At 42.0% G+C, this 18947-nt stretch overlaps 2 protein-coding genes across 2 annotated transcripts; both read right to left on the reverse strand.

The window, feature by feature from the left end:
* Positions 1-118: 118 nt before the first annotated feature.
* On the reverse strand, positions 119-2148 carry ndufb4 (NADH:ubiquinone oxidoreductase subunit B4). The gene is made up of 3 exons (XM_070928327.1): positions 1966-2148; positions 729-872; positions 119-270 (listed from the first exon to the last, which is right to left on the reverse strand). The coding sequence occupies exons 1-3, from the start codon at positions 2140-2142 to the stop codon at positions 208-210; spliced, it is 384 nt and encodes a 127-aa protein (XP_070784428.1). The 5' UTR covers positions 2143-2148; the 3' UTR covers positions 119-207.
* Positions 2149-10281: 8133 nt separating this feature from the next.
* LOC139304569 (uncharacterized) lies at positions 10282-14871 on the reverse strand. The gene is made up of 6 exons (XM_070928505.1): positions 14748-14871; positions 12979-13026; positions 11725-11832; positions 11257-11373; positions 10960-11040; positions 10282-10878 (listed from the first exon to the last, which is right to left on the reverse strand). Exons 1-6 carry the CDS (start codon positions 14868-14870, stop codon positions 10807-10809), a joined length of 549 nt encoding a protein of 182 aa, XP_070784606.1. The 5' UTR covers position 14871; the 3' UTR covers positions 10282-10806.
* Positions 14872-18947: the final 4076 nt, after the last annotated feature.

Raw genomic sequence — 18947 nt, forward strand, 5'->3', positions numbered from 1 at the left:
ATATGCCGCACTAATACTTGTCTGTGAATGTGCCTACTCTGGTCTGTGGACACACTTACAACATCATGTGTTTGTCCCACCATTCACACTTTTGTCTCACCAATCAAAACCACATGGCTGTTTTTGACAATATAATTTTATTTGATTAATAATAACTACATGCACTGGCATCACAAGAACATGAAAGAGATCTTTACACATCGCAGCTCAAGATGACAAACTGAATTTGCGCTCGAGGGTTCCAGCTTTAATCTGCTCCTCCTTTCTATCCTGTAAAACAGACGACAAAGAGATGATGGGTTGATACAGTTTCCATGGTAACAGAGTCATATCACCCTCTTCACCTCCTGGACATTTTCTCGACTGCATGTTTTATGAGTGAGCGTTTTATGATTTTCAAGCAGTTTCTTTCCCTCCCAGTAAAGAGAGGGAGACTAACATGATAGCATAGCAGTGTGACAGTTACGGCGAGGTTTAATTTCCATGACAATGGAAAATGAAAGCAGGCAGCAGTCAGTGGGCCGAAAATGTGTATAAATGGTTCTCTAAATTATCAATATTTGTGCCCATGCTTGATGTACTTTGGTCCTGGGTAAAGACCTTAACATGTGCCACACATGGACTTTAATACGCAAAAAGATTGTGTAGTTATTAAACCTGCTGGTGAGTTATGCCATTTATGAAACACTCTGATAATCAAAGAGAGGTCAGTGCATCTTGTCTCATACCCTGTCTGTCTTGAAGAGGAAGTAGAGGCCGAAGAGAGGCGCAATTCCAAACATCGCACCCAACAGAGATGTCTTGAATGTGGGCCTGAAGAACGGGTAGGGGTTACCGCGTGCATGCACCCAGCGTGTCAGGGCAGGGTCTTCCTGTAAAGACAGAAGTATGCAATAAAATGTCAATGATTGCTCTGTAGAAACTGAATATTTGCAGTCGAAAAAAAGATAAAAGTCAAACAGTTATTTACAGCATATTACTACGACAAAGACAGCAAGAGTATTAAAGATAGAGTATGTTGTCATGACAAAACAAGTGCTGCAATCTCTCACTGTGTTGACTAATGCAAATTGATTGGATATAAGTCAGTTTCATTTATAGGCCCAAAAATAACAAATTTGTCTCAGAAAGCTTTAAAATATGTACAACATACATCACTCTCTTTACTTGTGTGACAAGTTGAGGAATTTCAGGCAAGATAAACTCAGTTGTGCGTTACATGGCATATATTTTGACCATGTGCATGTTAATTAGGAGTGAGCCACTGCAGACTGATAAAACCTGATAAACTGAAGTTTGCCTGATTGAAGCAGCTGGGGATTTAGCAGTCTAGCAGACTAGGGGCAGTTTAGTTGCAGGGTTGAAAGGGACAGGTATGTAACGTAGCAGTTATTTCAAATGATGTTTGCCTGGCAAAAGTAGTAATGCCATGTCTATCTCTAGCACTTGACAAAACGTAAAAGATACACCATAGAAAGAAATGTAACACTGATAGTTCAGCTTACACGTTCTTGCACGGACAAAGAATACAAATCCTCTCAGAACACACATTTGAGGGGAGACATATTGAACTGGGCTCCATGTCTTTATACTAGCTTGATGTGACAGTGGATGCCAGAGGAGCTGAAGTTGGAATAAGGCATTTATGAAGTCTGAAAGCATTTTGAATCACTGTAACGTTAAGTTTGCTCAAACATCAGCACCAGTGATCAACCTTCTTCTCGAGTTAGCAAGCTAATGTTACACTTCTGTCTGTCATAAGTAAGCCCGCTCTGATTACATTGATGCCAACCAGCCATGCACGTTTACACAAAGTGCACACACACATGCGACGCTATACTTCATCACTGATATACTTTTGTAAAACTGGGTTCGTCCGACTTATGTGCCCTGACATGTTACCGTTAGCAAGCAGCCTGAGCCACTGTCAAGGGTGACATTGCTAGCTAGCAGGCAGCCACTTACAACGAGCTCTTTTCTGTGCGGGTTATTGAGTTGCGTCTGATACTGCCTCTTTAGATTCGCTCGTAGTGCTGCCCTGTCTTCTTCGGCACGTCGCTGCTCCGCCGAGAGGTTGAAATACTCATTTGGGTCCAGTGTTTTTGGCCGAGTGGCCAAGGGCGCCTCTCGGTAGTCCGCCATGATTGTTTGACGACGGATGGAGTGGGGGAAACGTGAACTCGTGAAATCTCGCGTTGAACGTCCGTATCGTCACCATAGCAACATCAAACTTTCTCTAGCTGGATGTGTCAAATGAAACGATGAGCGCAACCAACAGAAATCAGGACAAGGAAAGTAATTTGGCTGAAAGTGATGATGACTTTCAGTATGAAGAAGTATCTCTAGATGACTGGAGTTTGACAGAAGGGGAGGAAGATTTGGAGGCCACGGTGAAAGCTATTCAAAACCGGGCAGAGGCCAGTGCTGCTGCTGCTGCTGCTCCCAGGCCCAACGCCACCTCCGTCACACACCAACCTGAGGCCGTGGATGACTTTTTACGCAACTTTCTCCTCCAAATGGGCATGACAGAAACACTTGACTGTTTTCAGACTGAGTGGACCGAGATGGCGCAGAAAGGGCTGGTGGATACAGGACGGGTCGGTGTGGTACCGGACGTGTACCATGAAAACAAGCGCCTGGACAACGAGCTGAAAAACGCGCAGCGGGAGGGAGAGGAGTACAGACTAGCGGCCTCTGCTGGAGCTGAGACATTGGTGAGGGTCAAGAAAGCCAGAGACTTCCACCGGCTGCAGCACAAGCGTGTCGTCCAGGAGAAAAACAGGCTCATCGAGGAGATGAGAAAGCTTAAAGTGCAGTGCAACAGCCACGAGCCTGCAGTAAAGCGGATGGACGAAAAATACCGAGCAGTTTTAAAGCAGACCATGCTGGTGACTTTGGAGGGTTACAAGGCCTTAAGACAGGAGAACTGCCAGTCAGTTCCAGTGATCCCACCAAGACCTCCTACATCTGCAAAGAGTCTGACTAGGGTGCTGTCAGTGAAGGCAGATGTTTGTTGAAATAAATGGAAATAAATGGTCTCACATAACTCTCCTCATGTATGCCGTTAAGCCTGTTTTATGAAACTTTCTGTTTTTATCCTACTACAGTGCAGAAGGAAGTGTACTTTACTGCAATAGATTTACTGACTGTTGTCATAAATATTTGTGTGTAAAATAAGATTGTTATTATTTTATCTTGTTAGTTTTATGTTGATCTCATGCTTATCATGGTCTACTTATCAAAGTAAGAGGTGGATTCCCTGTAACAACATCCTAAAGTGTAACATTTTTGGGAAGGTACCAGCGTATGATGTGATTGCTACAAAGATTTGTTGTTATCCTTGAGAGTTTTTGTCCAAACCTCAGGATTCTTGTCTCCATTTCCACACCTTTGCTGTTAACTGTGTGATCTTAAATTTACACTGACTGGTTTGGCACAATTAATATACAGATTGTGGCAGGTAATCAGAGTATGTTCTATGCACTGAAATTCAGATGATCTCTCTCCAGCGTTTTAGTGTTTGTTTTTCTAATATAAATTCCACTCAAGATGAAAAAGTGTTCTTATTTATCAATCTGTCATTATCATCTGTTGTTGAAGTTCAGACACGATGCATTGTAGAATATAACCACAAGAGGGCGATCTTTAGCAAACTTTGGTCACACTACCACAGAGTGAGAATCAGAATCAGCTTTATTGGCCAAGTATGTGTATCATAGACATAGAGTATATGATGTGTACACATACAAGGAATTTGACTCTTGTTTTTCGTTTCATGCAGGAAAACAAAGCCGAACAAGGGTTAACATAAACATTTAACTATTTTGTACATACAAATTAAATATATTTAAAAAGCAACAATGAACAACATACAATGTCTATACAAGTCTGTTTCTGTAAATTGTAAACAAGAATACAATAGTGCAATGGTGCAGAGTGCAAAGAATGCTGGAATAAATAGTGAATGATTCATGTAACAGGTTACTTTATACATAAAGTACGTGGATATGATAGTGTATGCATGTCAATATATAGGATATGCAGCATGCAGGATTTTTATTTGACAATGATGATATGTAGCGACATGTTAAAACAGTGAGTATTTGAACTATAAACTACTATATATAATTATTTATAATTTGAAGGTATAGTGGATGTTTAGTGTTACAGGATATTGCACAGGGATTGTTTCTGACACTATGTCAGTTAACTGTAGCTCCAAGTTAGCCCAGAGAGCAAAAGATAAACCAGTAAAGTACCAGTGCCATTCCTGCTCATATGAATACACATTTTTCCCTTTGACAAACACAGTAATGGCAGCACTTGTCAGCATGGAAATAAGCCACTAAATACGACAGGCAGTGACATTATAGAGCTAAAATGAGATTTTTGGGTACAACATTCATCTGTAGTTGGTCAGAACAAGAAATCCTGGTATTGGCAATGTGCGTTGGAATGCAATATCATCTTCCTACATTCTTGCAGATACATTTCGTTTTGTACAAGTTTATCTGGTTGTTGCACTTTTTGTTACACCGCAGTGATGGAATACAGCCTGTTCACAGATATCTCAGTGGCATTACAAATGGATGATGCAATATATAGATATAACTTCTTGCACAGAAGTTCTTTTTCTCCCCCTGTCACACTTCATACTTGAGTTGTAGAGTACTGAGATGCTGAGAGAGCTCTTTGATCTGGAGAGGCCCAAGCGTAGCTCTACAGTACGTGTGACCAAGTGATTTGTTGTCCTCTCAGGACCTCTAAAGCGCCACCCGCTCTGCAGTTTTAAAACATCCATTTATGACTTCAAAATTCAATGTGAGACCACACTCCTGGACCAACAAGCCTCCCCCTCTCTCTATAATGTTGAGAGAGAGATTTAGCCTCAAATATTAATACGTTTCTGCCCCAGCAGACCTCATGGAGCTGAACTTTGGGAAGTTTCTGAGCTGTGGGAACAATGGCCACAAAAAGTATTTTTTTCTCCCCCATTTTTTTCCCCTTACAGCTTGCGTCCTTCACTGTCAGCTTCCACACCCCTTTATGTCTCTCCCTCCACAGAACATTTGGTATTTTGTTCTTTATCATACATCAGTGATGCTGACTGACGTTTATTTTGATGCACTCACTGTGCAAATCTTTTGACAGATAAAAGAGAGATATGGATGTGATATGGAGATGGAGGCAGTTATAGACTGAGAGATAAAAAAGGAATGAAAAGGCACAGAGGATTTCTATCAGCAGTCTGTGCTACCTTGCAAGGCTTAATCACTCCCAGTAATCAGAAGTTATTTTGTGCTGTTTTGGTCTTTTAAAATGACTTCTACATGCAAGTCTGGCTTGGAAAGTGGAAGTAGGTTTCCTTTTTCCGACCACAAGCTAAAAGTACTTTTCTCCTTATTCTTCACCAAAGGTCCCTGAAGTGGTTTGTGGACTTAGAGACAATGACCTAATGTGTTATGCTGCTCTTTGGTACTTATTCATAATATTTCCTGGCCCAGAGATTCCATTACTCTGCTGCCCTTGAGGAATGTAACTGAGGAATGTAATGTTCCTTTCCACCCTTGTTTTCTTCTACAGTACATAATTGTGCCAGTTTAGAGCCTTTGTAATTTTCACAAATGGTTACAAAGTCAGTGAGGTGGCGGCTGGAGGCTATTTCCAGCCAACATTTTGTACCTCCCAAGCCCATATTACCTTTCCCAGCCTGCCCATCCCTCCATCCCTCCCTCCTGATTCCTCAGGCCTGAGGAGACATGGTCTTTCACAGCCTTTATAAGAAGTTTTCAACTTTGTGGCTCCGTCTTGAATGAGTCGGGCTGATTTGAATTCCTCCCCTGCCTGCCCGACCCCCTTTGCTGCCCCCTCAGCTCCTCTCTCCTCTGACAGCTCTGTCCACTTCACAGCCCGCGACGACCTTCGTGTCATACCAAAGAGAAGGGGGAATGAGAGGGAGAAAACTCAAGATTCAGCCCACTTGGCTCAAGCTGAACAAAATGTGCCTCGTGTCCTTTAATCTTTCTGCCTCTGTGCCTATTTCTCACTCTGAATTCTTTGTCCTGTTTATGCAACTGGGGCTTTGAATTGTGATTGATTCAGAGAGATTGCTTCAGCCTACTTACCAGCCATATATATGATGCGTTGGCTCCTCATTCCTCGAGATATATTTTTAAGAAATGCTGGTTTCTCAATTCATCATCAATTCTCTCTGCCATCCTATTCTAATTTATATCTATGAAATTGATTCACTCTGTCTGAGAGTATTCCCTTCTTAATAAATCAGCTTTCCGTAGACCTGTACAGTGGGCAGCGGGTCAAACTCAGCAATATTTTCTGCTTTAATGTACTGAGCAGGGCAGAGATTTGCCCATGGCAGTGACTCAGCAGGCATCCATCATCTTCAAGGAGAGCTACGCAGATGAATTGCCCAGAGATGGAATTGACAAAATCCTGCATATTTCTTTCAGCCATGCTCATCTCAGAGCACGGCTTTTACGTCAACTTTCAGATTTCTCTGGCAATATTGGCTCCAAACCGAAAGGCGTTTATTGCCTGTGAATTGCTAACAGTGAAGGATGTGGAGATGCCTGATGCCTGTGCTGTTAAGATCAGCATCCAGCATGTTGCTGTTGGCATGTGAACCTCCTAAAACCAATTTTGGTGAAGATTGTAATTTCTTTTCTTCTATTGGGTTAAGCAAATTCTTTAGAAACCCTTTTAAGTATATATAGAGGCTCACAGGAGCCCCACATCAATCTATATCAGTTGATTGTACGTCATTTCACTAAAGGGAAAGTTTGACATTTTGGGAAATACGCTTAGTTACAGATGATATCACTCCCGTGTTTGTAAGGTAAATATGAAGATAAAGCCAAAAGACTGTTAGCTTAGCTTAGCATGAAGACTGGAAACAGGAGGAAACGTCTATCTCTATCTCTGTCCAAAGGTAGCAAAATCTGCCTTCCAGCACCTCTAAAGCTGGCTAATTAACATGCTATATCTCTTATGTTTAATCTGTACAAGCCAAGTTTAAAAACGACAAACGACAAACGACTGCAGTTTTATGTAGGGATTATCTATTTCTTGCCAGTCACTTTCTGAAGTCTTTTCGTGGCCATGAGGCTGCCAGGCAACAAGCAGAGACATTAGCTTCCTGCTGCTTCCAGTCTTTATGCTAAGCTAAGCTAATCATCTCCTGGTTCTACCTTCATATTTAGGATACAGACATACAAGTGTATTTCCCAAAATGTTGAGCTATTCCAACACTGGTGTCTCTCAATTCCTGACTTTTTATGATGATGAGTCATTTATATCCAACAGAAACCATTAGCAACATCATAGCAATCGGTGTATAGTGGTAATTTGTAGCCCCCTAGCTCCAAGGTATACTGAATGACTGTGGCATCAACATTTTGCATTAACTGTAGAGACTGTGACTACAAAGTTGTATTTAAATTAGATTTCAGCAGTGTCAGATACTTTTTGTCTTTTGGTGACAAACTGAAGGGATTGCAGATGGCAGACTGCCTCTGGATGTGCAGACGAAGGCTTTGTTTATAATAAGAAGCTGACAGAGCCTGGAAAAGTCAATGAATTCTGCATTGGCCCATAAATAACCCTCGCGCTGCCATACATGTTGAAAGGTCAGCAGGCTGATATATTGAGCTGACATCACAACACTGTTACTGAGGACTTACACTTATCACACATACATCTCTGTTTCTCTCTCTGCCTTTTCTTCATTAGGGCCAGAATGATGTGACAGGGCCGGGCCGCTGTGACAGCAGTTAGAGGAAGTTTTGACAGGCAGAGTTAAGGAGGCTGTTTGGGGGGAGGTGATGTCAGGCGAGAGACGAGGTGAGGGAAGACAGCCAACGCCCTGTATCTGATCTGATGGGAAGTGGCAGGAGATGAAGAGAAGGAGCCAAATTCAGCCTGAAAGTGTGGTCATAGTCTGAGGTCACAGAGGAAAGATGAGGAGGACCACTCCAGGAATACTGAGCAGGGAATACCTCGTCTTGACTGTCAATCAGTCTGATTCAATGAAGTTAAAAGCTAATTCTGGTTTATTACAGCTTGGGTTAATTTTTTCATCGTTCACTGATTGATTAATTGTTTCTCTAGATGGGGACAACAGCAGACCTGTCTGAATGAACAAGTCAGAGATGTAGCCAGTGATTTGGAAGTCTGGAACCAGCTGAAGTTTTGCTAGAAGTTTTGTTTAAAACCTGTACGATCATCTGACAATGTTTCTTGCCCCATCAGACTTTCCCCCGATTTCAGCAATTAACTCCGTGATTCTAATTTATCACCAATACATATGATGGCCAAAGCTACAGAAAGACCCAGTTTGTAATAATCTGGCATTATCCTTTAAATAGAACAACACTGTTTTCACAAGTGTTTCAACACAAGATGGTTCTGCAAAACCTTAGCTCCTCACTCAGAGTTGATCCTATCTTCCTTATAGACAAACTTGCTACCCTCTGCTAACGTAGAACTTGTTTGTGACTCGTCTTTTCCCACATTGCATGTTGTTTGGGATGAGATGCTCCTGTCAACAGAAACTAATACTTACGCCGTGGTTTCCCCTGCTTGAAAGGGATGTTGACTGCAAGCCACTAACTACACATGAACCTGACTGAGCTTTTATGGGAAATTCTGATATATCACTCTGCTTGCACCATTTCCGACCACAATCCTATAGATTGAAGGCTTCCAAATGATTTTGTTAGTGATTATCATCAGCTTTGTTCTCAACGTCTCAAAGAGATGACTGAACCCAAAGCAGAGCGGAAACAATGCCACACACCATTACACAACCACAATGACTGAAAAAAACGCTATAAGGATTCTCTTTGTGTTGACCACACACAGTGACACACAGTCAGATTGAAGTCTGAACTTTAATTTAACATTTACATCACCAGAGGAAATGGGTTTATATGGTTGATTTCTATTCATAACGTGTCTGTGGACAGTAATGTGGCTTTTTAGGACGGATCCGTTTGTGTGCACTGTCTGCAACTGATACACACACTCGGACACTTTTGCCTCTTTCCATCAGGTCATCAAGCAGGAGTTTCCCAGGATGCATTAGCCCAAAGGCACAGTCAATCAGTGATACCCTGCTGGCAGCCATCACAGCAGTGTGTATATGTCTATATATGTGAGATGATGACAGGGGTGTGAACCGAGGCAGTGTCTCTGTTGTTGCCTCTAAACAGGAATAATAGGATCTTGGTCTTTATCAGAGCATTGCTGTTTCTGAGAAATCACAATGGCATCCTGTGGTGGTTTGTCACCAAGACGACACCAAGACGGTTCACAACCAGCTAATCCAGGTTATCTGATGACTGTCAGCAGCTCGGGACCTTACACTTGTCTATATTCCTCCCAGAGCGAGCTGCTGCAGCATATTCCGCATCATTTATGTGCTTCGGGGAAAATGCCAAGTTTATAAATAACGTTTTGTTGTGTTATTTTCCCTCCTTTCTCTCTGTTGTGTCTATAAAACAATAATAATGAGACTGTGAGTACTGCATGTCTACGTCATGAGCTGAGGGCTTTGATCAGTAAATGAGCGGAGGATGAGTCATCCTATTCACTTAGGTTGCCTTACACTTATACACAGGCTCATTTTCCACATCAGATTGCCTCATACTCTAGATTCTCTGGTGGCCATGCTTTGGGTGGGCCTGAGTACACATTTAGGAATAATTTTTGCTGCTTTTATTTTTAACCCAACATACACTCATCACAGTACAGTACTGTTTTTTCACACACAGGTGACACAGGTGGTTTGTTTGATCTGATAGGCTGTAAATAGGTAGAGACCCAGATGCAGAGCAGCCCTCAAAGATATTTTGTGCACACATTTACGTCAGCGTCCTGCAGAAACACTCAAGCAAATCTTCTGGTCCAGACTGTGTTTCCATTCCTGGCCAAATGAATTAAAAATGACACAAGATATTTAAATAGAAAGGTTGACTCCTGAAACAGATGGTCTGGACTACATTTAGATTTTCTTTCTCTCTCACACACACTACTTGCCCTTGGCTGCTGTAATGTAAGTGGATTAGGGACTTTCTTTGAAAAGAGGTTCTTGCTGGTTTATTTCTGCTGCCATCTTTGCCAACCATACACCATACCTGTAACACTCGCCATCTGTAATTGGAGACTTAGTGGTGTTTAAACCCCAGGATACTTCATTTTATGAATCAGTTGTAGGCAGTGTGCAGAGCCTTGTGTGGGAAAAGTATCGTGTTATTCTGGGAAAGAGAGAAGGAAAGACTGAGCTGCCACAAAAACTGTTACTCAATTTCTTAATGGAGTTCAGAGTGTAAAACCGTTATCCAATTTCATAGAGAAGTCTCCAATGGAGCTTAAAGTGCTAAATGTTTAAAGACTTTTACACCATGTGTCTCCACTAAACCTTTATTGAAATCCGATACAACACAAGAAATATTTCTGCAAAAATATACCTCCAATCTTCATAAGGAATCTGTGATTAAATAGGTTACAACAAAAAGGCAAACTAGAATATTATTATGGGATCTTTTGTGACGTGACTTTATAACATGCAGGAATATATTAGAAACTTAAAATAGTATATATAAAAAGTATCCATAAATGCAGTTGAAACAGCCATGGTGGACACACACATCAAAGTTCTTATTCCAAATGTCTTTTTTGGTTTTCACACCAATCTTCAGTTAGTATACATGTTTTTTTTGGGGGAAAAATATGGACACATTTGTACCATGCACACCCTTTGGTAGACTTTGCCAAATCTTTGGCATTTTATTTTGCAGCGCTCATCTTCTGTATGCTTCTTTTGGGTCTGTCGTTCTGTCCGTCATTCAGTGGATCTCCCTGGAGAGCACACATCATGTAAATATTCATCAAATGTTGTATATGTGTGTGTAGGAGAATACACTCTATAAGATGACTCACCAGGACAGAGAGAGACCCAGAGCGACCTGTTTTCCCCCTCTTAGGTGGATCGATCTTCACCTGTCTCCTTGCTCTAGTCACCTAGAAGTAAAATCCCACACAGACGAGAGTTGTTTGACTGACATTATCTGAATGATGGCCTGATATCAAAAAGCCATTTCAACAAACAGATGATACCAGCGAGTGGACCAAACTGATCCAATAAAACCAAGTAAGGTGGCCTTGTAACTCTTGCCTGCACATCCGGCCTCTTTGCCCCAACTGTTCCTCTGCTCGGGGGTTGCCATGGAGACTCACCTGTAGGGGGTTGGATGTCTTGTCATTGCTAAGGAGGGAGAAGGAGCCGACGCGGGATTTACGCTTGTTCTTTTTCTTAATCGCAGCTTGAGCCAAGTGTCGCCTGGACCTGTCAGCCTAAGAAACCATAGACACAGGGATTAGTATATACATTGATACACACTGTACAAACATTTGTGCTCTCTTTGAATCCATTAAATTGAATTTGGAAAACCAGCCACGTTTTTTGAACATTGCACGATTATCTCCCTCTCAGTGCAGTGTTAGATATACAAAGATGTACTTTTTTTTTATCAAGTTAGTGAACAAATAATGTGGTTTCTGTGGATCATTTCTGTATTTCAACACATACAGATGACACAGTATGACTAAAACTTCACTGGATCTTTGGCAGTAAACCAGTCCCCACCTCCTCTGCATTTGGCTTTGCTGCCTCTGACTCCTGTGTGACTAACAAGAGCGGTTTACCTGGATGAGAGTATTAGGGAAGCCTTTGACAGAGACGGCCCCAGGCAGGCTGGAGTGGCTCAGGTGTGTGGGACCCCTCCGCTCCAACTGTCTCTTACGTCTGAAAACCTACAAGGGTGAGACAGTCACAACCACGTCCACAACCACAGAGAGAAACTCTGCTCCTGCACGTCTCTCTGTGTGCATCAAGTCTTCTGTGAGGTGCTTACTGAGTGGAGAACATAGTTTTTGTTTTGTTTGCCCCCTGCCCTCTCATCCTGTCCTGTCCTGCTCTGTCTTGTCCTTGTCACATTCAGTCTCCTTGTTTTTTATTGGCAGTCAAACTCCAGCATTAAGGGGAGTAAACTGCAAAATTATTATTGTCAGTGGCCCGGCCATTTCCTGCATTGATCTGCATGTAAACGAAGCACTGCTATTGATCCACTCGTTTTCCTAATAAATGGACTGTCACTTTGAGAAACAACAGGTTTCAGTTTGCCTATTAGGACTTTGTGGTACATTTACAATGGTACCGCAGGGCCTGGACTCCATCAATGCCCCCCCCCCCAAGTTATATAAGTGTGGAAATAAAAAGACTTTCTCCTTTTTTTCCAGTCTGTTGAAAACAAAGTAGACTACATTAGCTACAAAATATTCGCCTCGCAATCATTTTGCGACGCCATTTAAAGTGCTCACAGTGATTGCTGTTGACCTACATTTTGATGATTGTTTTAGTTTTCATTGTGGCATGAGCTTTGTGGAATATTTGAGAATTCGCTGCGGCACAACAGCTGTACAGTTTGGAGTTGAAGGATGATTGCAATATGCATGCGTGTTATTGCAGAGATGCACACATTGCTAGTGTGTGTGTGTGAGGGAGTTCAGTAACTTGTTTGTCTTGTTTCTCTCAGCAACTGCATAGCTTCGTCACAATCACATCATGTCCCCATTTGTATCAGTAATACACAGTAATTATTCTGTTTACATGGATTAACACAACTGCGTTTTGTGTTAAATAAGAATGAACTCACACAACCCATCACAACCAGCCTCCCCTCTCCACACCACTCAATCTCCCTCTGTCGTTTATTTCTGCCTCGTCTTTCCACTACCATGATGTCTTTTCCCTTACCTTCCATCTGCTGTGGCTTTCCTATGACCACGAGACAGACTCCCTCAGAGTTAAACCTGCTCTGAACTGGACACAGAAGACCCAAAGGATTTGGTCTTAAACAAACAATCTTGAGTAGGATAGGAGCAAGTGGAGGCACATACCTGTCCTTCAGTTAAGGATAGCGCCCTCTGCTGCTTCTGATCGTCATACTGAAAAGAGGAAGAGGATCAAGAGTCAACACTGATGCTGTTTCTATCTTTCAAAAGTGGATTTACATTAATATAAAGAAATGAATATTCTTACACTGCTGCAACTCAATACATTGTTTTCATACATAGCACTGTTCAAGCACTAGATGCTGCCAGTGCATACTGTGAAAAGCTGGCCTGTGCATTGTTAACTATTTATGAATATGTGACTGTTTGGTAATTAGTTCTCCTGTCCTGACAAAACAAATAATTCTTCAGCACCCAAACATGGCAGCATTTCTGGAAGGAAGCTGGAGCTGTGATCTTCAGGGTGTTGACGACTTTTTAAAATTGAGCTGTATGTGTGTGTGTGTGTGTGTGTGTGTGTGTGTGTAGGAGATTGACCAAAATTCAGCCTCCATCAAAACCTGCCACAATCCATCTGGCTTTCTGCTGTTGCTCACGTTATGTGTTGGCGAGTCCCATAAATGACTCATTTAATGTATTCCGCTCCATTATAAACACAAGTGACCTCAGTGGGAAAAGGCAAAACACAAGTAAACTAAACCAAATGTAGCCTCTGAAAAGATGCTGCATCGGGTATTAGTTAGTTCCAGCCACATTTGAAGCTTATAATTGCGCATGCTGTAATTACAATACAAATAACTGCTGCAGGAAAGCACATATGTGGCACAAACTCCCTCAGATGGAACAGAATTCCCACTGAAAACTTTTTCATGTGTGGGTGAAAATCCTCCTCTCTCCTCCTGCAGCTGTCGGATCCGTTGTCCAGATGAGGGTGATTACTTTGGACAGAACATGAGGACTGTCCACAGAAAAATGCTAACCACAGGTTTAAAGTATAACAGCCGCTAGCCACATGAAAAGCCAAAAAAGGGAGCAGAAAGATTCTGTTCCACAGAAAGGGTGTGTTTTTGGTGTGGTGGCATTATGGCTGTAAAAACCATTACAATGAGACTTTGTTTCTGTTAGAAGAAAAAAAAATTACATGTCTCCACAGGTCAGGGTTAGACTGTACACGTCTCCTGCCCTCCTGAAGCACACTTGACCACAATTATCGTCACTGCAGCCTCTTTCTGAGGAGTCAGAGTGAACTTACATTCCTGCAGAGTTACTGGCTTCCTCTGACCTGAGCTACTGTATCAACACTGACCACACGTTGTCTGAGCAAAAACTGACTAAATCAGTTTGCTACCAGTCATTTCAACCTCTTAAAGATTATTATTCTTTTCATGAATTATACTGATTGATACAGTGAATCCTACATTCACAAATGGATCATCACATGGAGGAAATGTTGGTTAAAAGAAGCTGATGAGTTAGAGACAGATTTTTAAGCTTTGAGTCAACTGAGATGTACAAAAGAGGCTCATAGAAACGTCTAAACTATTTTGTAAATTGACTGTAATTTGAAAAGTTGTATAAATGCTATCTCTTAAAATTAAAATCAAACTGACTCAATGTAACGTTAGAGATGCAGCCCCACTTTCCACTGCCAGCTTCCTTCCTGTCCTTACTGGCCAAAATGCTGATAATTCTTTTCACTTTCATATGAGAGAAGTTAGTTATTATGCAGTTTGGTTCCAGCAAACAACATTTAAATAGACTCAAACAGGCTGCACTTACCTCTGTAGCACAGATGATGACTGATGCCTAATGAACACCTTGGTCACCACTGTCCTTCCCTTAACTATCACATCCATTAGAAGTACGTCTCTTACCTGTCCGTCTGCGGTCTGTCCTCCGACACACAGCTCTCCCTGTGTGGCTCCTGAGCAGTCGAGGGCGTGTGACAGCAGGCTTGCCTGCAGGCAGAGCACGCACAGCCAGATAGTAAACCCCATGATCCAGTCAGGAACGCGAGTGTTCCCAGCCCCTGTCAGCTCCCTGCTTTATACTCTCGGCTCTGCTAATGGGGAACAGATGCAGGGGAACGGGAGGCCATGCCAGCTTCACGCAGACAAACAGCCCACCACAAGCCTGTGCTATGCGCCAGCCAGTGGCCTGCGGTCCTGCAGAAACATGTCAGACATCTTGAGGGGCCTCCCCTTTAAAAGCTGCCTCCCCCTACCCCACTACCCCTACCTAAAGAGGAGTATGAAGGACATTTTCCACTTATGCCTGCACTGCTCCTGCCAAAGAGAGTGTGTGCTTGTGTGTGTGTGTAAATAAGGGAGAGCACAGACAGAGTTGAGAGAGAGAGAGAGAGAGGAAACTTGTGTTGTCAAACCTCTGTACATAACAAATGAAAAATTGGTGGTTTGGTTCTTGTAATGCCTTGAAGAAATGTTGCATTATGCAGTGAATTTGTCTCCTGGCTCAGTCTAGATGAATGTCTTTCTACATGTATACGTGCAGCAGCTGTTTATACAGTTGTGCACTGATCCAACACTTCAGCAAGCCTTTTAGAATTACAGTAATTACTCCTTAGTAGACTTCTCAGTGGAAAATACAGCAGCTATCAACTCTGTCAATCCATCTTTCAGCTTGCACACTTCTGTTGACTGAACGCTGGCAAAGGAGATGAAATTGTGAGCTGTGGATAAAAATCAGTCTATTATGGTTTAGGGAAACTACTCATGATCAATTGGGAAAGAAAAACTAAAAAAATGAAAAAAAGGAAAGTAATGTTTTGAATGGATTTTCTCTAAATTGTACAGTATGTTTTACATTATATGGAAAGCATGTTGAGGGGGGTTAATGTACCTCTGTGGGAGCTTATATGCCCTTTAAAACATAGCACACCATAAAGAATGCATCTCCTGAAGGGGCAAGTTGTACATGAATAGGCACCCTGTCTCAAGGTGTATTACAGGATGGAAAGAGTGAGTGAGAGCGAGAGAGACGAGAATAAAGTCTAATGTCTTCAAGCCCTCAGGCTCCGGGCCACAGAGGAATTGTCTCCTGCTGCGACTGGAAACATGCACTGCTGTGAAAACTGTGCAAATGAAAGGTTCATTTCCGGACCAAGACAAGCCCTTATACCACTTCCCTGTCCTCTAGCATATCACTGAAAGATGTTGCTTCTTACTCAACAAACTTGAAAAAGATTGTGAAAGCGTCTGTAATGTCTCTGACAATTTCCCAGTGAGTCACAGTTTGAGAGGGGAGAATGAGAGATGGTTATTCATCTTCATCCCCAGCTCCCAATCCCCCCCCATCCCCTTTTTTTCTTAGATATCTTCCACGCTGTGTAGGACCCATCGTCGCAAACATCTCCCTGGAGGTTCAGCAAGACCACTGGCTAGACAGCTCCTGGCTAATGATGTGAATTGACCGAGGTGATGTTTAGTCAGGAGACAAAGGAAGGAAAGAGTGACAAATTACCTCAAAACAGCAAACCTTGCTCTACTAGGCAGCCAATCCAAAATGGACTCAAGTCTCGGAGTGGACAAACATGTCAGCCATTTTACTGGATTGACCAAGCAATTTATTCAAGCATCATTCCTTCTGAGAATCACAGTTTGTGCTTCAATTTAAAAAACATCAGATGACTTCTTGTAAGGCATGTCGAAAATCATGTAACCAAGGTTACAAGTTTACATTAACCTCTCACAAACCACAATGCGGCTATGTAAAGAGAGTGACACAGTGGGGGGAGAGATATTTCATACTCCTAATCCCTGTTATTCACTCTATGCTTTCAAGTTTAAAGTAACTTTTTTAATGCATTTCAGGGAGTTAACTGTAAAAAAAAAAATTGCTATGCAGAGCCACTCTCAGTATTCGCCTCCCCTGCCTCCCTATGGGAAGTGTCATTCATCAGCGGCTCTGCTTTGAGCTGCTGTCAATGTGTCTGAGGATGATGCTCTACGGCTAGCAGCTGTTGACCTTGTGAAAAGAAAAAACACCCCTTTTTCCCCCCTCTGCACGCTGTCTGCTCTGACCAGAGATGAGAAGACAGGTAATTTGTGACACATAAATACTTGTAGAAATGTGTTTGTGTCTGTGCGTGAGGGTAAGCAACAAAGCTGTTGGGTAGCAGGATGAGAGAGGAGAGAAAACAGGAAATGTGAGGAAACAACATCTGGATTAGGAGGCATGACTCATGAAGTAATGGATGTTTTGAATTATGTAATTGAAACATCGACTGTCTTACTGCCCCATTTTGTTAAAGGGTTGGCTTGCCCAAATTACAGGGAAGCACTTTCTCACTTAACTCTAATGGTATCTATTCATGCAGATAGTTTTGGTTTTATTTGCCCAGATTTTGAGATATCTGTGTCTGAAAATAACACCCAATACTATGGAGGTGAATGGAACTTTGTTTGTGGTGGTGAAAGCATTGCAAAAAATCATTTAACTTTCCAGACACATTGTCCCTGTTACATAAGAACAATTTTTAGTGTGGCACTAGGGGTAATTTAAAATATTTGTCTTGGTGAGATGGTTTAACTGTTAAAGGAATACTTGATGCTGTGAGACATACTTTTATCCGCCTTCTTGGAGCTACAGCAAAGAGACAGTTAGTTTAGCTTAGCATAAAGACTGGAAACAGGGGGAAACTGCTAGCCTGGCCCTGTCCAAAGCAAAAAATTACGTCTACCAGCACCTCTAAATAAACCACATATAACATGTTCATTAGTGAGCTTTAGAAGTGCTGGTAGGGCGGATATTGTAACCTTTGGAGGGAGCCAAGCTAGCCGTTTCCCCCTGCTTCCAGTCTTTATGCTAAGCTAAGCTAATTGGTAACTAGCTTGAAATTGAATGTCACGACATGCGAGCATTATCAATTTTCTCATCTAATCCTTGGCAAGAAAGCAAAACAAGTGTGTTCTGTCAAGACTATTTATTCCTTTAAAGATGTGTTCAGACAGAAAGTGAAGGGACTTTTTGCAGTTGTACAAACTGTACATTAGCTTTAAAATAGCTAGCAACGGAAGTAACGTGTAATGTGTCTGTGTGTGTTTAAGTTCAGTCTCTGTCTTCTCTGTCTCTGCTTTTTCGTTACTGTATGATTAAGAAGCAGATTCATAAAGTTCTGGGACACATGCAAATATTTTGCTGAAGTTGAGACCTTTTTAACTCACGCAGATGCGTCTTTGCATCAATTTGCTCCGTCTTGGGGGCGATTTTGCTTCTAATTGTGTCTTTCCATTGACCTTATGTGCAGTTGCACTGCCTCTAAAATTTGCATTGCATTCTGAACGCACAGAAAGAAAAAACAGTAAATTAAGAACTACAACTACCATTTATCGCTCTAAATATGTATTTGTATGTGCATGTGAACAAAAATAGCCAAATGATAGTCACTGTGTGTGGATTTACTTCAACCTTGGAGGGCACATAACATGCTTCCAGATTAAATGAACCACTGACACAACAGTCAATTAGCCCCCTTGTGCATCAAGGTGAAATTTGTCCTATTCAGGCCTCCATTTGGCAGACCAAACTCAGTCATGCTCCAAAAAGCACTTTTTAATCATGTTTCTGTGTTATTGTATGCATATGTATGTGTGTGTGTGACAAATGAAGAGAACTCTAATGAGTTTGAAGGGTAAAGCAGTGTGTGCATACTTTATGTCAGGTCTTGTAGATAATAATGAGTGCCTGAAACTCATGTCTCCCCCCTCCTCTCTGTACAACTGGACAGGCTTATAGGTCTGATTGCAAATCGATACTCCTCCACAGAACATTGTCCTCTTCTTTTTCTATGCGGCTGCTTTGGTAACAGCTTTTGAAAGGTGCGAGGGAGACAAAAGCAGTGAGGCTTTCAATCCCCTCATGTGGAAACAGCAGAGGAAGCCAAGGACGAGGCTGAGGAAAAACAGTGCAGCTGTGCTGCAATTTGTGTGTTTGTCATTGAACAAAGAGGGATCATTGTTTGGTCTCTTATATTTCACTTTCCGTTTATGTGTCCTTGGCTGTTTGAGCATTAGCATGCTCACACAGAGGAGCGCTCATTTGACTCAAAGTGAATC

This window comes from Enoplosus armatus, chromosome 21 (assembly GCF_043641665.1).
Source record: "Enoplosus armatus isolate fEnoArm2 chromosome 21, fEnoArm2.hap1, whole genome shotgun sequence".
Classification (NCBI taxonomy): domain Eukaryota; kingdom Metazoa; phylum Chordata; class Actinopteri; order Centrarchiformes; family Enoplosidae; genus Enoplosus; species Enoplosus armatus.